Consider the following 19,256-nt stretch of genomic DNA (forward strand, 5'->3'; position numbering starts at 1 on the left):
TATCCTCTGTTTCACAAATGTCTGATGATGGAGCACCAGCTAATAACATTTTGTTAAGTGATCTATACAGCATTTGTGCAACACTGTTCCAACTGTGCAACAAGCTTGCATATTTCCCATACTACTTTTTGTTGCATCTCCAAATTTTATTAGGTCATGCTTGTCCCTGGAATTGTGCTTGTGACATAAGTCATAATTTTGGTAGTTGTTATAGTTCTACTTGGCAGGCAATACACACTGCAAAATAAAAAAAAAGGATGGCGGAGCAGTTTCCTAAGGTAAGGTCTAGGTGCCATGTTGTATATTATTCTTACTGCCTTTTTCTAATTTAAAAACATTGGTTTCTACCCTCTGGTGACTCCACAAAACGGTACCATGTGTTATGTAACTGTGTATCAAGGCATAATAAGCAGTTCTGAGAACAGGAATATTGGCACAGAGGTGTAGTTTCATCAGAGCAAAATATACCCTTACTAATTTTTCTCACCACTTAATCAATAAGATTATTCCAACATATTTTAGAATCAACTGTGGCCTCAAGGGAATTAACAGCATTTACAGCTTGTTCCATTAGCATGTTATGATTCTATGCAAAACATAGGTCCCATAATTTGACTGATACATAGGGGGGTTAGAATTACACAATCAACAACTTTACCAGTTCATACAGTTTTTGACAATCATTAGTTTATCTCAACATCTCTATTGTTTCTGATGTTATCAAGACAGCAAGATCATCTGCAAATAAGCAGCTGCAAGTTATAGGTTACATTATGTTGTTTTTTGTGATCTAAACACTTACTGATCTTCATGATGATTACACTTTATTTACTCTGGGTTTGTTTGAATAACTTTAGGAATTTACTATGTACTCTTTGTATATGCACCTGTGAATACATTACACATTTATCTAGTAATGACTTGCCAAAAAATAAACCAAAATTGTTTGTATTTGCAACCAACAAAAACAATTCAGATTAACTTTAATATTATCTGGATTTTGTTGGTGATATGGAAGCCTATCCAGAAATAATAGTATTTATAATGATTCAATGGTTGTTTCATCATGGCAGCAGCAAAGTGTTCTTGGAAAACTAGTTTATGTAATCAACTGAATGAAAGACTTTCATGATCTCATTATCTAACAACACATATACGTGGCTCACAACTACTTTCTACACTTACTGTGAACTGACAGTTGACAGCCAATGATTAGAGCTGTAGGTCTTAAACTGCTGTCATGAAGCAAAAGATCCACACAGTTTTTGGCAGACTTTAACTATAGTACAATTTTTTCTTCAAATATGTCAAGTGTAAATTTCTTTCAGAATTGTAAACAAAGATTCAAGTTCATTTGATATATCAGTTAGTAGTGTTTTAAGGTTGTTTTGAAGCCTTTGCACACTTTCTGCTGTGTTTTATCTCTTTCAGAATATGGTATCTTCATTAAGACTGGAATCTTTATGACCTGGGAAATGACTGGAGCTGAGCAAAGTCTCAGCAGATATCAGGGTAGCAGTCATAACCCCTTCCTTATTTTACACCCCTGCATGATTTCATGCATGTGTGCACACATGCACACACTTGCATGCACTCGCGCGCGTGCATGCACGCGCGCGCGCGCACACACACACACACACACACACACACACACACACACACACACACAACTTTTCCTCGCATTTGTGTAATGAAACAATGCTTAAGAAAAGGACAGTAAATATAAATAGTAATAGAGAGGCAGGAAACTTTCACTGTTTAACTTAACACAAAATAAAATAACACATATAATTGACTAATGAATACTGGTAGCTGAATAAATTATTGACTTTTACATACTTATTAAGGCGCACAAAATCAGAATGAAGATTAAGTAAGACATCCTTAAGGCTCTTGTTCTGGTCTGTGAGATGTCTCAAATAGGCATGGTCTGTTCTCTCTTGTTTGCTGCTCGCCAGTGTTTCGGCAGCATGAACAATACCGTTTTCCTTTGTTGGTATAGCATCCACATCTTCTCTGCCATTGCACAACTGACCAATGTTATTTAAGACACTATTCATCCGAGGAATCTTTGGAAAATTTGGATGATTTCTTAATCTAAAATTCTGTAATTTAAGTCCACTGTAAGGTACCCTTGACTTTTCTGAAATACTGCACTTACTTCCTCCTTCAAGATAAGCAGAGAGAAGAGACTGAAAGTCTGTACAAGGTGGTGAAGGATAACAAGTACAATGTGCATGAGATTTATTAGAGTTTTCATCCAATGACCATGGGTTTTCTGGCTGTTTTCCTGTTTCTAGGCATTTCTCATTAGGAGGAAGTGAATCTTGACAGTCTGCTTGGGCCTTCTCTTTAGTTGGTTCATCTGATGTGTCAGAACATCTCATTAAAGCAGGGCAACAGGACTGCCACTCTGAACAGGCAGTGAGTTTTGAATGCAATGATAAAACTGGACGAAGATGATCACCTGCTAAGGTATGCTGCTTTTCACGCAGGAATACATTTGCTAACTCCATTGGTGACTGTCCTGATGATGGACGGTGAAGTTTCATGATTGAGAGCGTCTGCTGTATATTTAGGCCCAGATTATGGCTTGGTGTTATTGATGTTCCAACAACAAAAGGTATTGTATGAAAGTCAAATTTCTGTAATGAACCTGAACAGATATGTTTTGACTGTGATGATAATGTCGGCAACTGAAAATTTTTCTTCTTGCTAGTGATAAGACTCATATCTTTTGGAGGCACAGGACTGGCGTCTTGATGTTGTACATTTGGCGTTGTTCTTGTTTTTCGTCTTTGAATCTCATAATTTTTGGAGCTCTTCAGAACTTTTTTAAATGGCTTTGAAGCTGGAATCTTCTGTTTTATGACCTCAACGGTCATCATTTCTCCAGGAGATTCTGAGAAGTCGTGCAAGGAAAGACTATTATCTGTGGGTGCATTTGGCTGATTTTCTTCTGTACCATCTTGTGTATGGGTCCTGTCACTTTTGATGCTACCCAGAAGTTCTATGTTTTCCATCTCCTCTTGCAATTTGTCCTCATTAATGACATATTCATTTAATTTCTTCACTTTCTGAGTAAGATTTGCCAGTTTTTGATTCATCATCTTAGCAGGTCTTTTTGGGAGAGCTATTTTAATATCTCTTTCTGGTTTCTGATGGCCACCCACATTTGATTTGGTTGCTCCGGGCTTAGCTGCTGCATTATGGTACAGCTCAACTACATTGTCTGTTGGCCATAACTTGCATGGTACTTGTGTTGTTGAGAAAGACTCTGTAGGACTAAATCTGTCTCTGTCTCCCCCGGATTCTGGTTTAAAACCTATGGTATTTCTTGAATCTGTGATTTTCAATTTATTAACTTTTTTCTTTTTAGGTTTTGTTGTGACTGATAAAACATCTTCATTTATCTTGCCTTTTTGCTTCACAGGTAAAGTGCAATGTCCTGCATTGTTTCTTTTTTTCTCATTCTTTTTATGTTTATTCTTTTTCTTCGGCGTGGCAGTTTGCAATGTGTCAGCAGAACCAACGGAATGAGCATTGTGAGATTTTGTCATTTTCTGCTTTCTACTTTTTTTACTTAAATACTGTTCTTCAAGATTTCTAGGATAATCTGGGCCACATACAAAATCATGTGGATTATCAAAAACATTGTTTTCTAAAAAATTGCTTGATTCTTCCTCACCTCTATCATAAGCCTCTTCTGGCAAACTCTGCTTGTTAAGGAGAATGTCATCTGTTTCTCGTTCTGGAGTATTTTCTTCTGACACCATAGACGCTATATATCTCTCAACATTTTCATATCTCATTTGGTGACGATCTCTGATCTTTCTTGATCGAAATTTCCTGCGACTTTCTTCTATTGAAACATTAAGTTTAGAATCCTCATGCACATTGTTGTGTATGTCCGCTAATAAACTGGTAAGTGTATCAGATGTAATTCTTTTCTCTGCATAAAGTTGTGAAAGATTGTTTGAAAATTTATTATTTTTTGGCCCATGAAGCTCAAGTCTTTCTGATGAAGCTTCAGACTGAGCTAAATTTGGAATTTTTGTCAGTTCTGTAATAGGCTCAGAACTATTTTCAGATGTCATCGTGAAAGTTTTAGAAGTTTTTCTATTTTTATTTTTATGAACTTGCCTTTCTTCTTTGTATGAGTCAGTAGTGTCCATAGGTGCCACTTCTGACTTTGTCATTAAGTAATTCTTTTCAATTGCATGACCACTTTTCTGTGTTTCTGCCTGAATGTCATTCATGGGATCATTTGTGCTTTCTTTTTCTGGATTTGGTTGCAGATCGTGGTATACGCTTTTGATGTCCTTTCTTTTTTGGATATGAGTTACTTCTAATGGGGCATCAGTATTGCATTCTGCATTATTGAACATTTTTGACTCACTGCCAATTTCTTCAGACTTGCTTAAAGCTACAGGTATCTGTTTATCATTAGTCTCTTGATATTGTCTTCCTTCTTTATGGGTGTCCAATTCTTCTGCAATCAGTCCTTCAGATGCACTTTTTAAGTGAGGCTGCTTATCCTCTGAAGGATCATTTGGTCTTTTATTTCTGTTTGAACTCTTTCTTGATTTTGCATTTGGGGCTTTCTTTATCATCTGCACAATAAATAACTGTATTAGGAAGCATTCATTACTATTTCAAAGAATCACAGTAAATATATTGCTATTTTCATGAACCATACCTTACTTAAACTATTACCGCCAGAACTATGGTACAGCATTTTGATACAGTTTAGTGTTTGTTTAATTCTGTCATAGTCAGTTTCATAACTTTCAATTTCTGGCAAAAGAAAAACACTGGAACTAGAATACAGAGCCAAATATGACCATAATGAGAATTAGTAAATATATGAAACAAGTTAATGTAAAATGGTTGTTAGGAAACACATGAAACTGTTAGTATCAGTCAGCCATGGAAAATTAAAATGATAAAACATGTCCTACTACAATTAAACAAATGAGAAACAGACAAAATAAAAATAAAGTCACACTTAGTGATAAGCAGTCACATGAAGGCATATCAGATATGTCTCAAATAATAGTTCTAATACTTGCTTTTTGTTTCATTTTGTTGCTGACTCACTATCTGACTTCCATGGTCAATGTTATCGCCATGACAAGAAACTTTCTGAGAATCATCTTTTGGTAGTGGGTAACTATACATTGGGTCTGTAAACACATACATAATCAGAACATTAACAAAATAATCAAATGAAAATGTTACAACATGTAAACACTTGAAAAATTTGAGTTCCCAGATATATTCAGATATGATTAAAAATAAAAGTAATAACATGTTCTGTATGTCAGGGAGGGGCTAAAGAACTGGAAAAAACCACGAGGTGTAGCCATAAATGTGAAATGTGTGTGTAGCTCAAAGCAAGCGTGTTGAAATTATTAAATCACTGCAAGAAGTTGTCTACAGTGTCAAGTAAAAGAATAAAATAGTTATTGGCAGAATCAAGAAACTGGAAGGTGAATGTGAAGGAGAAAAGCATGTAAAAACCATCGAAATTGGGAGTAAAAAATATGGAACTGCAAATGTAGCATTCACTAGCACAAAAATCATAATTGTAACACTAACTGGTCCACAACGTGTTTGTACAGGGTGGCCCAGGGAAACGGGAAATTTCGAAATAATGTCATTTCCATGAATAAATTCATAAAACTAGTAATTTATTAACGAAAGTGAATGTATTCAGTATGCCATTATTCAGTATGTCTTTACAATCAAAATGTCCAAAAGTGTCTCTTTACTTTTTAAAGATGACATCGGAAAGATGTGCTCCCATTTGGCGTTCACACTCTAACAGCCTGTTATGAAAACTCTGGAATGTGTGGTGTATCAAATCTTGGGGAATGGCAGTGATTTTGTTTTCAATGTTCTCCTTCAGCTTGTGGATTGTTGCAGGACGTGTACGGTACACCTTGCCTTTAAGGTATCCCCACAGGAAGAAGTCGCACATGCTATCAGGGGATCTCGCAGGCCATGCAATGTCACAGTTACGTGAAATAATGCGTCTTCCAAACAATTGACAAACTGCTGCCATCGATTGTTGAGCAGTGTGTGACGTGGCTCCGTCCTGCTGAAACCACATGTTTTCGACATTAAGATTAAGCTTGTACAGTCTCGGTGTAAAGAATGTTTGAAGCATTTCAACATATCGAGCAGATGTTACTGTCACTGCACTACCATCCTCACATTCAAAAAAATAAAGGCCAATAACACCATGACATGATACAGCACACCATATTGTGACTTTGGCACTATGTAGTGGTCGTTGGTGAAACTCACAAGGATTGTCTTGTGACCAGTAACAAAAATTCTGTTTGTTCACGAATCCATTCAGGTGGAAATGGGCTTCATCTGATATCCATAAGTTACAAAGGAAATTCGCGTCCTCGTTGATTTTAGCCAATCTCTGGCTACTAAACTCCATATGTGACGCTGGGTCTTGTTCATGTAAGTGTTGCACAATCTGCAACTTATAGGGATGGAAGTCTAATTTGTGCAGTATTCTTTGTAAGCTTCATCACTGAATCCCTAGCGAAGATGCATGCTGTCGAATGGAGCGGCAAGGACTTCTCTCGATTGCAGCTCTAGCAGCTGCAATGTTCTCTGAGGTATGTACCGTTGGAATGCCACCTGGAGGTTTCTTTTTCAAGGCAGATCCTGTTTCTTCAAAATTATGCACCCACGTTGTAATTGCATGTGCAGATGGGACACGTCCATGACGTCCAAGCTGGTAATGCTGTCAAAATGTTCTCTGCGCGGCAGTCGCACTATCACCATTTTTGTAAAACGCTCTCACAGCTACTGCACATTCTGCACCAGTCCAATTCTCCATGATTACTAAATGGCAATGCGTTCACATCAATTGTGCAAAGTTTCAAACATCTGCCAGCGCTACAGTGCTGCCAACTGTAACGTTCAAAATTTCCCGTTCCCCTGTGCCACCCTGTAGTACAAGAGGTACAGAGTTTGAAAATATAATATAGATAGATTTAAAAAAATCTGTTCCCCAGAGTGCAGCAGGAGAAAACACATATAACAGATATAGAAATTCACAAGCTTTTGGGGCCAGTGGCTCCTTCTTCTGACAAAATGATTGAAGGGAAAGGAGGAGTGATGAAGGTTAAAGACTGGTGAAGTTTAAGAAATAGGGAGAAGTGGGAATAAGTCACTCAGAAGGGAGACTTACTGGATGGGATGAGGAGGAAAAAATGATTGTTGGTGCCTGCACTGGATGAGATTTGAAAACCTGAGAAATTAAGGGTGTAAGATAGGGTAACAAGCAAGTTTCAGATTACTGGAAAAACTTTATGCTGGAGTCAATAATACCAGTAAAAGTATATATGTGTAACAGTTCTCCATGTTCTGATCAGTTAACCTAGAGCCAGACTTAATGTGCAAGTGAGGCAACAAATGTTACTAATAAGTAGTGCGGCAAACTTTACAAAAGCTTCATACAGTGCATGCAATAAATGTGAAAACATTTAATGGACCAGATTATCAAACTATGGATTAAATCATAAGTGGCTAAAAACATTTAGTTACATTATTTGTAGTATTGTTAAAGGAACAGAAAAATGTGCAGGCCAAGCCAACTATTTTGAACAAATGGTACATAGGGACTAGACCAATATGCGCATAATGAACAGCTTATGGACAGTCTACACTGAAAATTTGCTAATGAAATCACAAAATAAAGATTTATCACTACGTCATTACCAATTAGTTACTTTTTAAACAAAAAAGGCCGTTTTTTTCAGAAAAGAAGGAAGTGGCTATTTTACACCTAAATGCTATAGGCATGTGTAAATGAGTTTACAGTTAAAATGTATGATGATGATGATACCAAAGGGATAAAACTAAAGTCAGGGTGAGGTAACATGGTTCAGCACTTCATCCACTCATGTTCTTGCCATACATAAATGATTTGAAGGAGTCGGCAGAAGTAAATGATGGCTCTCGTTTTAGTAAGGGTTAGTCTGGTCTCTGTACCTCTTATTTTTTCAGACGCACCACATTATGGTAACAAGTAGTTTGACATGTACCATCAGATTATGCTGTCTACTATATAATTTGAATTGTCTTATTCTATTTATGTACCTGTCATTGAATTTAATGAAATATATGACATGCAATAATATAAAACATAGTCTTATGTGTTAGCTCTTCCAGAGACCCTTTCATTTACAGAAGACATTGGAACAGGCTTGCAAATGGTTCACGTGAAACACTTAACCCTTAATCTTACAAAGACTTATGTCATACAATTCCAGACAAATAAAAATTATTTACAGTTATCAGAAGTAGAGATCAGTGAGCACATCTCATTAATTAATTAGTTAATTGTGTTCCCTAGAGCCAATTAAGAAGGAGAACCTTCAGGGATGTGGAACAAGATATAAGGAAACTGTAGAAACTAAATCCATATATTGTAATAATAATAAACTATCACTATATTGTTAAATGCTTATGCCATCTAAATGTAATAAAATAAATTACAAAGAAAGCTGCTACTCTAAAAAAATCTGCTGCCCTCAGCTATACTACATAACTTCTGTTTATTCCCTATTGGTAGCTTACTATTTATTTCCAGAATGAATTATCACTCTGCAGTGGGATGTGCACTGATGTGAAACTTCCTGGCAGATTAAAACTGTGTGCCAGACCAGGACTCAAACCCAGGATCTTTGCCTTTCATGGGCAAGTGTTCTACTGACTGAACTACCAAAGAACAACTCATGAACCATCTTCACAGCTTTATTCTGCCAATATCTCATTGCCTACCTTCCAGACCTCACAGAAGTTCTCCTTCAAGATTTGCGGAACTAACACTCCTGGAAGAAAGATGGAGACGTGGCTTAGCCACAGCCTGGGTAATTGTTTCCGAAATGAATTTTTATGATGAGGTACTGGCAGAAGTAAAGCTGTGAGCGTGGGTTGTGAGTAGCACTCAGGTAGCTCAGCTGGCAGAACACTTGCTCATGAAAGATGAAGGTTGCATGCTCTAATCCCAATCCAGCATTCAGTTTTTAATCTGCCAGAAAGTTTCTACTATTTACTTGTTTTACGGAAAACAGTTACCTACATCTGCAAATACAATGTCCTTGCTACAGTACATTACTACTCGTCATTCAGCTTCACAGATAATACTGCAACTTGCCAAGTAACTAACAGAACATTTTAATCTTTTGAAGTCAGATACTCAAATAATTTATAGGAAGAGCAACCAATGAATTACATTTATAATTTTCTATTGAACCAGTTGGGATTTTCAGTTTGTTGCTTTGTGTGAGATGGAAGCTTAATGAATGTCTTTGTACCAGACAACGTAACTCCACTCTGAACCATAGACAAGGAGGAAAGTCTACATGAAAATTATTTTTGTGTCTTGTGATTATGTACATCGCTGTTTAGCTGAAACTGATTTTTGCACACACTAAATGTGGCCCTGTACGTGATGTAATGTTCCCCAAGTGTTAACAGATTTTGTGACTGTGTGTCTTCACGCAGTAGAGCTGAGACGATTTTATTGCTGCTTAGTAGACACTGTAATTACAATAAAACCTCTCTGTAAATTACAGTATCTATGTAAGTTTAAATGAACTGGCCTGGCAACTTTTTGTTCTCTCTCTTCTCGATCAACCATTGTCCGGTAAGGTCACAGTTAAGTAGAGATTCTGTTATTTGTGCTCATTTGCATGATAATAAAAATTATTATTATTTAATTTCATTGTGTTTGTAATTAAGAATAATCATACCTTTTTTCCTCAGCTTTTTTTCATGAATTTGAAAAGTAAATGTGGCTTACTTTGTGTGGGGATGTCTGTTGGTGAATGATTGCATATTAATGGCACCAATCACTCGAATACGATTGGTTTGCTTTCAAAATAGAACCTGCATCTAAAATTTCACTTTTAGCAAAATGAAGTCCAATAGCTTTTAGGCATAAATCATGTCCCAAAATCATACTTGCCAACAGACAATCCTGGTAGAGAAGCCTAGCTAAAAAATATGGTGGTAATTAAATTCCATAATTTCAATATTTAATTTCAAAAAGATAAAAAAAAGAAAAAAACTGCCACCATAGTGAGTTTCTTAGGCATCTAAATGGCTAATAAACTGTTTTGACGCCAGCATATGGATGTTGATACTTGATGATGATACTGACTTCAGGTCAATCAGTGGCATGGGTACCAGCACTCTTGCAGAACATGAGCTAAATGCTTAGTTATATGAATAAGTTAACCGAAAAACTCACATGCAAGTACAGGACATGGAGAGTTTGTCCTGTTATAATGTGATGTGTACAGCTCACAGCAGCCTTGCTATGTGAATCATGTGCCTGACTATGGATCAGAAGATACTCCCTTCAAATCCTGGGAAGATAAGCATTTTCTTAATTGGTTGTAATTTCTGGGCAATGAATTTCAGATGCTACCATCTTTGTGGAGTGAAGTTATATTCCTGCATCTCATACCTGCATCTCAAGCTGCTTGCATGTGTCAGCATGACATCAGTTGAGTTCGGATGAGCCAAGTCAAGTTAGGGTTCAGATGAGGTCTTACACAGAAATTATTAGGTGTGTGAACCAGCACCAAGAAGACTTTCTGTATGCTTTCATGTCATACACTGAAGGCAGAGCCTAACAGAGTGGTTCAGTGGAAGTGCAACCTATACGTCCATGGACTGAAACATGCTCTGATAAAATTATTTGTTCTCCAGTCCCACTAAGCCCAAATTTTAAGATGCCAGTAAGGGTCCTTATTTAGTCACGAAGACTTCTGGCACTAGAAGTCACCATCATTCTGCCAATGGCCTTGTCAAAGAGGGCGGAGAAGCGGACAGAGGTTCAGCGCATCCTCACATCCTTGGGGGTGGGAAACTGCCTGTAAATGCGGAAGAATCAGCAATGATCAACAGCATGAGGCTGCAGAAGGCAATGGAAACCACTGCATTATAGACACATAATGTGTATCCACAGGACATGTGACCTGTAATTGAAAAAGTGTCATGATGATCTCTCCTTTGACAAAAGAATCCGAAATAGTCCTTCGTTTGGATCTCTGGGAGGGGACTGCCAAAGGGGTGGTGACCACAAGGAAAAGATTGAATAGCCAATGAAAGGATAAAGTTCTATGAATGGGATGTGGAATGTCAGAAGTTTGAACATGGTAGGGGAGCTAGAAAATCTGAAAAGGGAAATGCAAAGGCTCAATCTAGATACAGTAGAGCAGTGAAGTGAAATGGAGAGAAGACAACGATTTCTGGTCAGATATAAATAGGGTAACATCAACAGCAGCAGAAAATGATATAACGGGCGTAGCATTGGTTATGAATAGGAAGGTATGGCAGAGAGTGTGTTACTGTGAACAGTTCAGTGATAGGGTTGTCCTTATCAGAATCCACAGCAAACCAACACCGACAATGATAGTTCAGCTACATATGCTGATGTCGTAAGCTGAAGATGAAGAGAGAGAGAAAGTGTATCGGGGTATTCATAGGGTAGTACAGTATGTGAAGGGAGTTGAATCTAATAGTCATGGGGGAGTGGAATGCAGTTGTAAGGGAAGGAGTAGAAGACAAGGTTATAGGAGAATATGGGCTTGGGTCAAGGAATGAGAGAGGAGGGAGACTAATTGACTTCTGTAATAAATGTCAACTAGTAATAGTGAATACTCTGTTCAAGAAACACAAGAGATGGAGATATACCTGGAAAAGGCTGGGTGATATGGGCAGATTTCAGTTAGATTACATCATGGTTAGACAGAGATTCTGAAATCAGGTACTGGATTGTAAAGCATACCCAGGAGCAGATATAGACTCAGGTCACAATGTAGCAGTGATGAAGAGTAGACTGGAGTTTAAGAGATTAGTCAGAAAGAATCAGCATACAACTAAGTGGGATACGGAAGTATTAATGAATGATGAGATACGCTTGAAGTTCTCTAATGCTACAGATACAACAATAAGGAATAGTTCAAAAGGCAGTACAGTTGAAGAGAAATGGAATTCTCTAAAAAGAGCAATCACAGAAGTTGGAAAGGAAACCATAGGTACAAAGAAGGTAACTGCAAAGAAACCATGGATAACAGAAAAAATACTGCAGTTGATCGATGAAAGAAGGAAGTACAAAAATGTTCAGGGAAAATAAAGGCATACGGAAATACAAGTCACTGAGGAATGAAATAAATGGGAAGTGCAGAGAAGCTAAGATGAAATAGCTGCCTGAAACATGTGAAGAAATAAAAAAAGAAATGGCTGTCGGAAGGACTGACTTAGCATACAGGAAAGTCAAAACAACCTTCGGTGAAATTAAAAGCAAAAGTGGTGACATTAGGAGTGCCATGGGAGTTCCACTGTTAAATGCAGAGGTGAGAGTGGACAGGTGGAAAGATTTGTCTGATGTGATAGAAGAAGAAACAGCAGCCGATTTAGAATATACAGGGGATCCAGTATTAGAATAAGAATCCAAGAGAGCTTTGGAGGGCTAAGATCAAATAAGGCAGAAGAGATAGATAAAACTGTATCAGCATTTCTAAAGTCATTGGGGAGGTGGCAACAAAACGACTATTAATGTTAGTGTGTAGAATGTATGAGTCTGGCGACATACCATCTGACTTTCAGAAAAACATCATCCACACAGTTCCAAAGACTGCAAGAGCTGACAAGTGCAAGAATTAACACACAATCAGCTTAACAGCTTACGCATCCTAGTTGCTGACAAGAGTAATATACAGAAGAATACAAAAGAAAAGTGAGGATGTGTCAGATGATGATCACTTTGGCTTTAGGAAAGGTTACTGACGTTGCAGTTGATAATGGAAGCAAGACTGGAGAAAAATCAAGACTGGTTCATAGGATTTGTCAACCTGAAAAAAGCGTTCAACAATGTCAAATGGTGCAAGATGTTCGAAATTCTGAGAAAAATAGGGGTAAGCTACAGGGAGAGACAGGTAATATACAATATGTACAAGAGCCAAGAGGGAATAAATAAGGGTGGACAACCAAGAAAGAATTGCTTGGATTAAAAAGGGTGTATGACAGGGACATAGTCTTTTGCTGCTACTGTTCGACCTGTACATCAAAGAAGCAATGATGGAAATAAAAGAAAGGTTCAGGAGTGGAATTATAATTCAAAGTGAAAGGATATCAATGATACAATATGCTGATGACATTGCTATCCTGAGTGAAAGTGGAGAAGAATTACATGATCTGCTGAATGGAGTGAACAGTCTAATGAGTACAGAATGTGGACTGAAAATAAATTGAAGGAAGATGAAAGTAATAAGTAGCAGAAAAGTAATAAGTAGCAGAAATGAGAACAGTAAGAAACATAACGTCAGGATTGATGGTCACAGAGCAGATGAAGTCGACATAAAAGTTTTCTGGGTGTGGTACCGAGTCATAATGTATAAAGCTACTGCTGCTGGGGAAAAACCAATGTTTCCGCCACAGTTGCAGCGGCCTTCTTCTCGGTCTACTCAGAAGAAGGCCACTGCAACCATGGCTGAAACATTGGTTTTTCCCCAGCAGCAGTAGCTTTATACGCTATGACATGGTACCACACCCAGAAAACTTTTATGTCGACTGACTCTGGCTGCAGAAGCCTACGCAATTATAAGAGCAGATGAAGTTCTGCTACCTAGACAGCCAAATAACCAATGACAAACAGAGCAAAGAGGACATCAAGAGCAGACTGGGAGTGGCAAAAAGAGCATTCCTGGCCAAGAAATGTCTACTAGTATCAAACACAGGCCTTAATTTGAGGAAGAAATTTCTGAGAATGTATGTTTGGAGCACAGTATTGTATGGTAATGAAACGTGGACTGTGGGAAAACTGTAACAGAAGACAATTAAAGCATTTGAGATGTGGTACCACAGCCGAATGTTGAAAAATAGGTGGACTGATAAGGTAAGGAATGAGGAGGTCCTGTGCAGAATCAGAGAGGAAAAGGATGTGTGGAAAACACTAACAAGGAGGCGGGACAGGATGATAGGACACCCTTTAAGATATCAGGCAATGACTTCCAAGGTAGTAGAGGGAGCTGTGGAGGGCAAAAGTTGTATAGGAAGACAGAGATTGGAATAATAAATAATGAGGACATAGGTTGCAAGTACTACTCTGAGATGACGAGGTTGGCACAGGAGAGGAATTCGTGCTGAGCTGCATCAAATGAGTCAGAAGACTGATGACTCTAAAGAAAAAAGACAGTCATAAGGCATGAGATAGCTCATGTAGTCATCAGTGAAGAGCACCCAACTCCATTAATCCAGGTTCTATTCCACGTGTTCCCTTGCCCACCTCCTTCAGGCACCATGGTGCTATAGGCCATTTTTTTCATGTGTACCTAGAGGCCAAACTGATTGTGTGAAGCTGGTTGGTCAGCATAGATCTCCCATGTGCATAAGCCAGACTGCGATATTCACAATTGGAGACACAGTACACACTATGGAACTGTACTAGAATGCAGGTTTACTTTTATCGTACATCTATAACACCAGTATCTCTACGCAGAGAGATTTCCTATGGTCAAAAAAAAATAACTAGACAAATAAATAAATATACTTCTGTGCCATACATGCATAGTAAGGGGCTGCCCAAAGGTGATGATGATGAGGTCCCAAACTCCGAGGAGCATAAGAGGACAATGTGGGAGACCCGCACCGCTGACTAGGCACAGTCCTAGCAGAGGTGGTTTGCCATTGCCTTCCTCAAGGGTACAGAACAATTCTAAAAACAAAAATTCATAATATATATTTACAAAAGAAGAAATATGTTATCATCCTCTTAAACCCTAAGCTCAAAAATGCAGAATAAACCAAATATCTCAAAGATACTTTCATTCAAAAGTTAATACTGTTTCCATCTGCTGTTTTAACATCCAATGCTGTGACCTGTAAGTGAAATCAAAATGTAGATCATATTCTAATTTTACTTCTAGCACTTGTAATTTGTTATATAAATAATTATGAAGTATTAGTTTAAATGTTAAAGTGCTGATTTTCCTTTGCTGTTATTTTTACTACTGTTATTTCTAATGACTCATTTACACTAACAAATAAGTTTTCTTCTTTTGTAATTTATCACTCCCCCACAATCATTTATCTGTATATTGCGTAACTTTTTTCCCAGTTCCTGGATATAAAACATCCTTGCGCTTTAGATGTGTGGGCTTTTTGTTTCAGTAATAGTAGTTTCCATGGTTCTAAACACTGTCATGCAGTCGGTAGCAAGTCTGATGCTAGTACTGTTTTTGTTGATAGTAATCATGAAGGTACTGTTCCTCCTACTGATGTTGATGTTGTTACTGCTAATGTTGTTGATAGTGTTACTGATACTGCTCGTGTTGCAACTGCTACTGGTGCTGCTGCTTTTACTCATGCAGAATTGTTACCTTATAAAAAGTAGTCTACAGTAATAGCTGTTTCTGATTCTGTTTGTGGTAGAGGCACTGGATTTCACTTATTCGGACACATATTTTTCAGAAGAATTCTGAATGACTGGCTTAGCTTTGATTGGCCTATTGTGTTCAAATATGTTCCATTCTTTCTGAAGTGAAGAGACTTCTCTCCATCTTCTCTGTGGTGAGAAAGAAGGTGAAGGGGAAGTTCAGGTTAGTTACACCAAACAGCCCCCATTTTGCAGTAGTTCTTTTATTCACCCAAACACAAGCAAGGCTCACAAAGAACTAGTAATGGCGGAAGAGGCCAAAGATAATCTTAACTTAGTTCAAAGATGGATGCATCGACGTTGGTGTCGATTTCATCGGTGCCACATAGCCCCCCCCCCCCCCCCCCCTTCTCCTGCAGTATGGAGTACTCTTGAGAGGCCGGGCCGGGGGAGGGGGGTTACTATGGCGTCGGTAGGAGTGGTCTGCGGCAGCCGGACCGCGGTCAGCTCGACAGCGTTGTCGGGAAGCTGCATGGGTAGATGTCGTGAAGGAAGGTTCGGCCACCAAACCTGGAAGTCGTTGAAGCAAGCCAGGCGTCATACTGGGCGTGCTGGTCGTGCGGCGACAGGTAGGCCGGCGGTTTGCAGATGGAACAGAGCGACAATGATGTTGTCTCCGGTGGGCATGGCGAACACACAAAGCATGTCCAGGTCGACGTCGGGTGGGAGGGAAACACATTTCACCAGGTGCCAGGGAATGGAGAAGATTGTCATGAGCACTGGATGGAGAGAAACACACAACGGACAGTGTATAATTGTGCAGTATTATTGAGATTTCGTGGATTATGTCTGGGGGGACAGGCACAAACACGTCGAGTGAGGATATGTTCAAGATTGGGGGGGGGGGGGTGAGAAACCTCGACAGGGCGAGGCAGGCGACGGTGGAGAGGTCGGAGGGACTGGCGAAGGGCCCGGCGGCGAGGGCGTGATCTTAGGTAAGCTCGTCGTGGGGAGCATGTGGTCACTCTATGGAGTGTGTGAGACCAGAGTAGAGGGCGAGATCAGAGGGGAGCTCGACGATTGGAGCTGGAAGTCCGACGTGGAGGGAGTGGTCAGAGCGTCGTGAGCCATGGCAGTGAGTGGCATGGTCGTGGCCTGAAGGGGGGTAGAAAAAGGCTCGACATGAGCAGGCTGAAGTCTGTTGAGAGAGACTGTAACAGCTGAATCTTTCATCTGGATGTCACAGGTGTTGGCGGAGGGCCGGAGAACTCAGTACGAGCCGATATATGGAGCTTGGAGGGGAGAATGGACAGTGTCATCTCAGAGCATGATGTACTCGCAATTGTCCAGAGATTTTGGGACGTGAACCCTAGGGCGGGAGTGGCTGGTGGGCAGAGGGATATGGAGGTTGATGAAGTGGCATCTGACGCGGTCCACGAAGGAAGGTAAGTCAGACTGAGGGAGTGAAGCGGAAGGGCTCACAAGTTCGCCAGGGAGAACAATGTTCTGGCCGTATACGAACTCGGCAATTGTGCCTTTGAGGTCTTTCTTATAGATCACATGAATGCTGAGTAGCACAAGGGGAAGGGCCTCCATCCATAGAGAGTCGTGACATTGAAGAGCCGCCTTGAAAGTGCGGTGCCAGCGCTCAACTAGCCCGTTAATTTGCGGGTGATATGCTATGGTATGGATGCGCCAGATGCCGCACATGTTACAAATCTTGTTGAACAGGGCTGACTCAAATTGTCTGCTCTGGTCAGTCGTGATGATAGCTGGACATCCAAAACGCGATACCTGTGACTTGACAAAAGCTCGAGCAACAGTTTCTGCCATAATGTTGGGGGGGGGGGGACGGGGGGGGGGGGGGGACAGACTCAACCCAGTGAGTTGTTTGGTCGAGAGACAAGAGAACATAACAAAAGCCATTAGAGGGGGGGAAAGGGCCGACAATGTCAATATGAATATGCTGGAAATGCCCAGGACGGATCGAAAAGGCGCTGAGGGGCGGTGAAGTGTGCTTGTGTACTTTGCAGCATTGGCATGCAACGCAGGAGTGTGCCCATTGCTGGCAGTCCTTGTTGACATTTCTCCACACAAAGTGCTCTGCTACGAGGCGGGCGGATGCACACAGCGGTGGGCTAAATTGTGCAATGCACTGAAGACAGCTCGACGGAGCGTGGTTGGGATGAGGGGGTGTAATGTGCCCGTACTGTCGTCGCACCAGATATGCCAGGGAAGGTGGTGCGGACAAAGTGTATTGAAGAGGTAGAGTCTGAAATCAGGTTTTGTGTTTCCTCGTCAGCGGGTTGGAGGTTAGGCAGTTCAGAAAGGTCTAACAGCGAATGGATGGCATTGACTCGTGAAAGGAAATCAGCAACTATATTGTCAGCACCCTTTATGTGTCTGACATCGGTGGTGAACTGAGGTATGAAGTCCATGTATCTGAAGCGGCGAGGAGGGGGGTCAGCTGGCAGGTTTGTAATGGCCGCAGCCAGGGGTTTGTGGTCCGTTAAAACATAGAAAGGGTGTCCCTCAACATCAGTCTTAAAATGCTTGATCACTTCGTAGACCGTGAGCAACTCCCAGTCAAACGAGGAATATTTCCGTTGTGCATTGGTGAGCTTGCGTGAGAAGAACTGCAGAGGCGAAGTTTGGCCATTGATTGTCTGGCTAAGGACAGTGTCGATGGCAGTGTCGCTCACGTCTGTGGTGATGAAACGTTACGCATTGGGATGAGGATGCACGATGGTGCAGGACTCGGCCAAAAGATTTTTGAGGTCAGTGAAAGAGTCAGTCATAGCAGGAGTCCATGGAACGGGCCGAGATCCAGAAGTGTGGGTGCCTGCCAAGGCATCCGTCAGTGGAGCCTGAATCGCCGCAGCCCGAGGTAGATGTCGGTGATAATAATTAACCGTTCCCAGAAAGCGCTGGAGCTCTTCGAATGACGAAGGTCTGGGTAGGTTTAGTATTGTTTGTACTTTCTCAGGGGGCGGTGAAACGCCGTCAACAGAGACCCGAAAACCAAGAAAAGTGACAGCGGGTTGATGTAGCTGCAATTTGACCTGGTTGGTCTCGATGCCTGCTGCCGCGAGAGTGTTCATAACAGTTTGCACATGTCGAATGTTGTCCTTGATGGAGGAGCTGAACACAAGAATGTCATCAAGATATGCAAAGCAGAATTTTAGGTCGAATAGCACTTCGTTGATGAAGCGTTGCCAGGTCTGGGTTGCGTTTTTCAGACCGAAGGGCATGAATCAAAACTGAAATAGCCCGATCGGGGTGGTGATTGCTGTCTTCTTGATGTCTTCAGGTGCCATAGGGATCTGGTGGTAGGCCCGTTTGCAATCAATGACAGAGAACGTGGTCGCACCTGCGAGGGAACTGGTAAAGTCGGCAATGTTGGGTATGGGGTAGGTATCCATAATTGTTCATGCATTTAGTCGACAGTAGTCTCCACACATGTGCCAGGACCCATCTTTCTTGGGTGTCATATGTATGGGCGTAGACCAGCTACTGACAGAGGGTTCAATGACGCTGGAGCTTAGTAGTTCAGAAATCTGATTTTTAAGGTCGGAGAGGCGCACGGGACAAAGTCGACATGGTTTACTGGAGATTGGGGGAAGTGCCGTGAGGCAAAGCTTGTGAACCGTGCCGTTGGTGATGACAGAAATGTTGCCAGTGGCGCGGGAGGCAGTTTGTTTACAATGTGTGGCAGGCGGGGCAGGCGAGGCTTGGTTGTGGTGTTCGGAGCCACTTGACAAGTCCGATGGGAGCCGAGGCAGCAAAGTGTCCCAGGAGTAAACGCGACAAGATGGCCACCGGCCCTAAGCAGTGG

General features: G+C 40.6%; 1 protein-coding gene across 2 annotated transcripts in view; it reads right to left on the reverse strand.

Moving 5' to 3' along the window:
* Window positions 1-19,256, reverse strand: part of LOC124711759 — a 100,562-nt gene that overhangs the window by 62,716 nt on the left and 18,590 nt on the right. For both annotated transcript variants that reach the window (XM_047241974.1, XM_047241975.1), the window contains exons 2-4: window positions 5,073-5,186; window positions 4,700-4,797; window positions 1,840-4,613 (exon numbers count right to left, since the gene is read on the reverse strand). In XM_047241974.1, the coding sequence (XP_047097930.1) occupies window positions 1,840-4,613; window positions 4,700-4,797; window positions 5,073-5,181 (2,981 nt within the window). In that variant the 5' untranslated portion in view covers window positions 5,182-5,186. The remainder of the gene's footprint in view (window positions 1-1,839; window positions 4,614-4,699; window positions 4,798-5,072; window positions 5,187-19,256) is intronic.

Source organism: Schistocerca piceifrons, chromosome 8 (genome assembly GCF_021461385.2).
Source record: "Schistocerca piceifrons isolate TAMUIC-IGC-003096 chromosome 8, iqSchPice1.1, whole genome shotgun sequence".
Classification (NCBI taxonomy): domain Eukaryota; kingdom Metazoa; phylum Arthropoda; class Insecta; order Orthoptera; family Acrididae; genus Schistocerca; species Schistocerca piceifrons.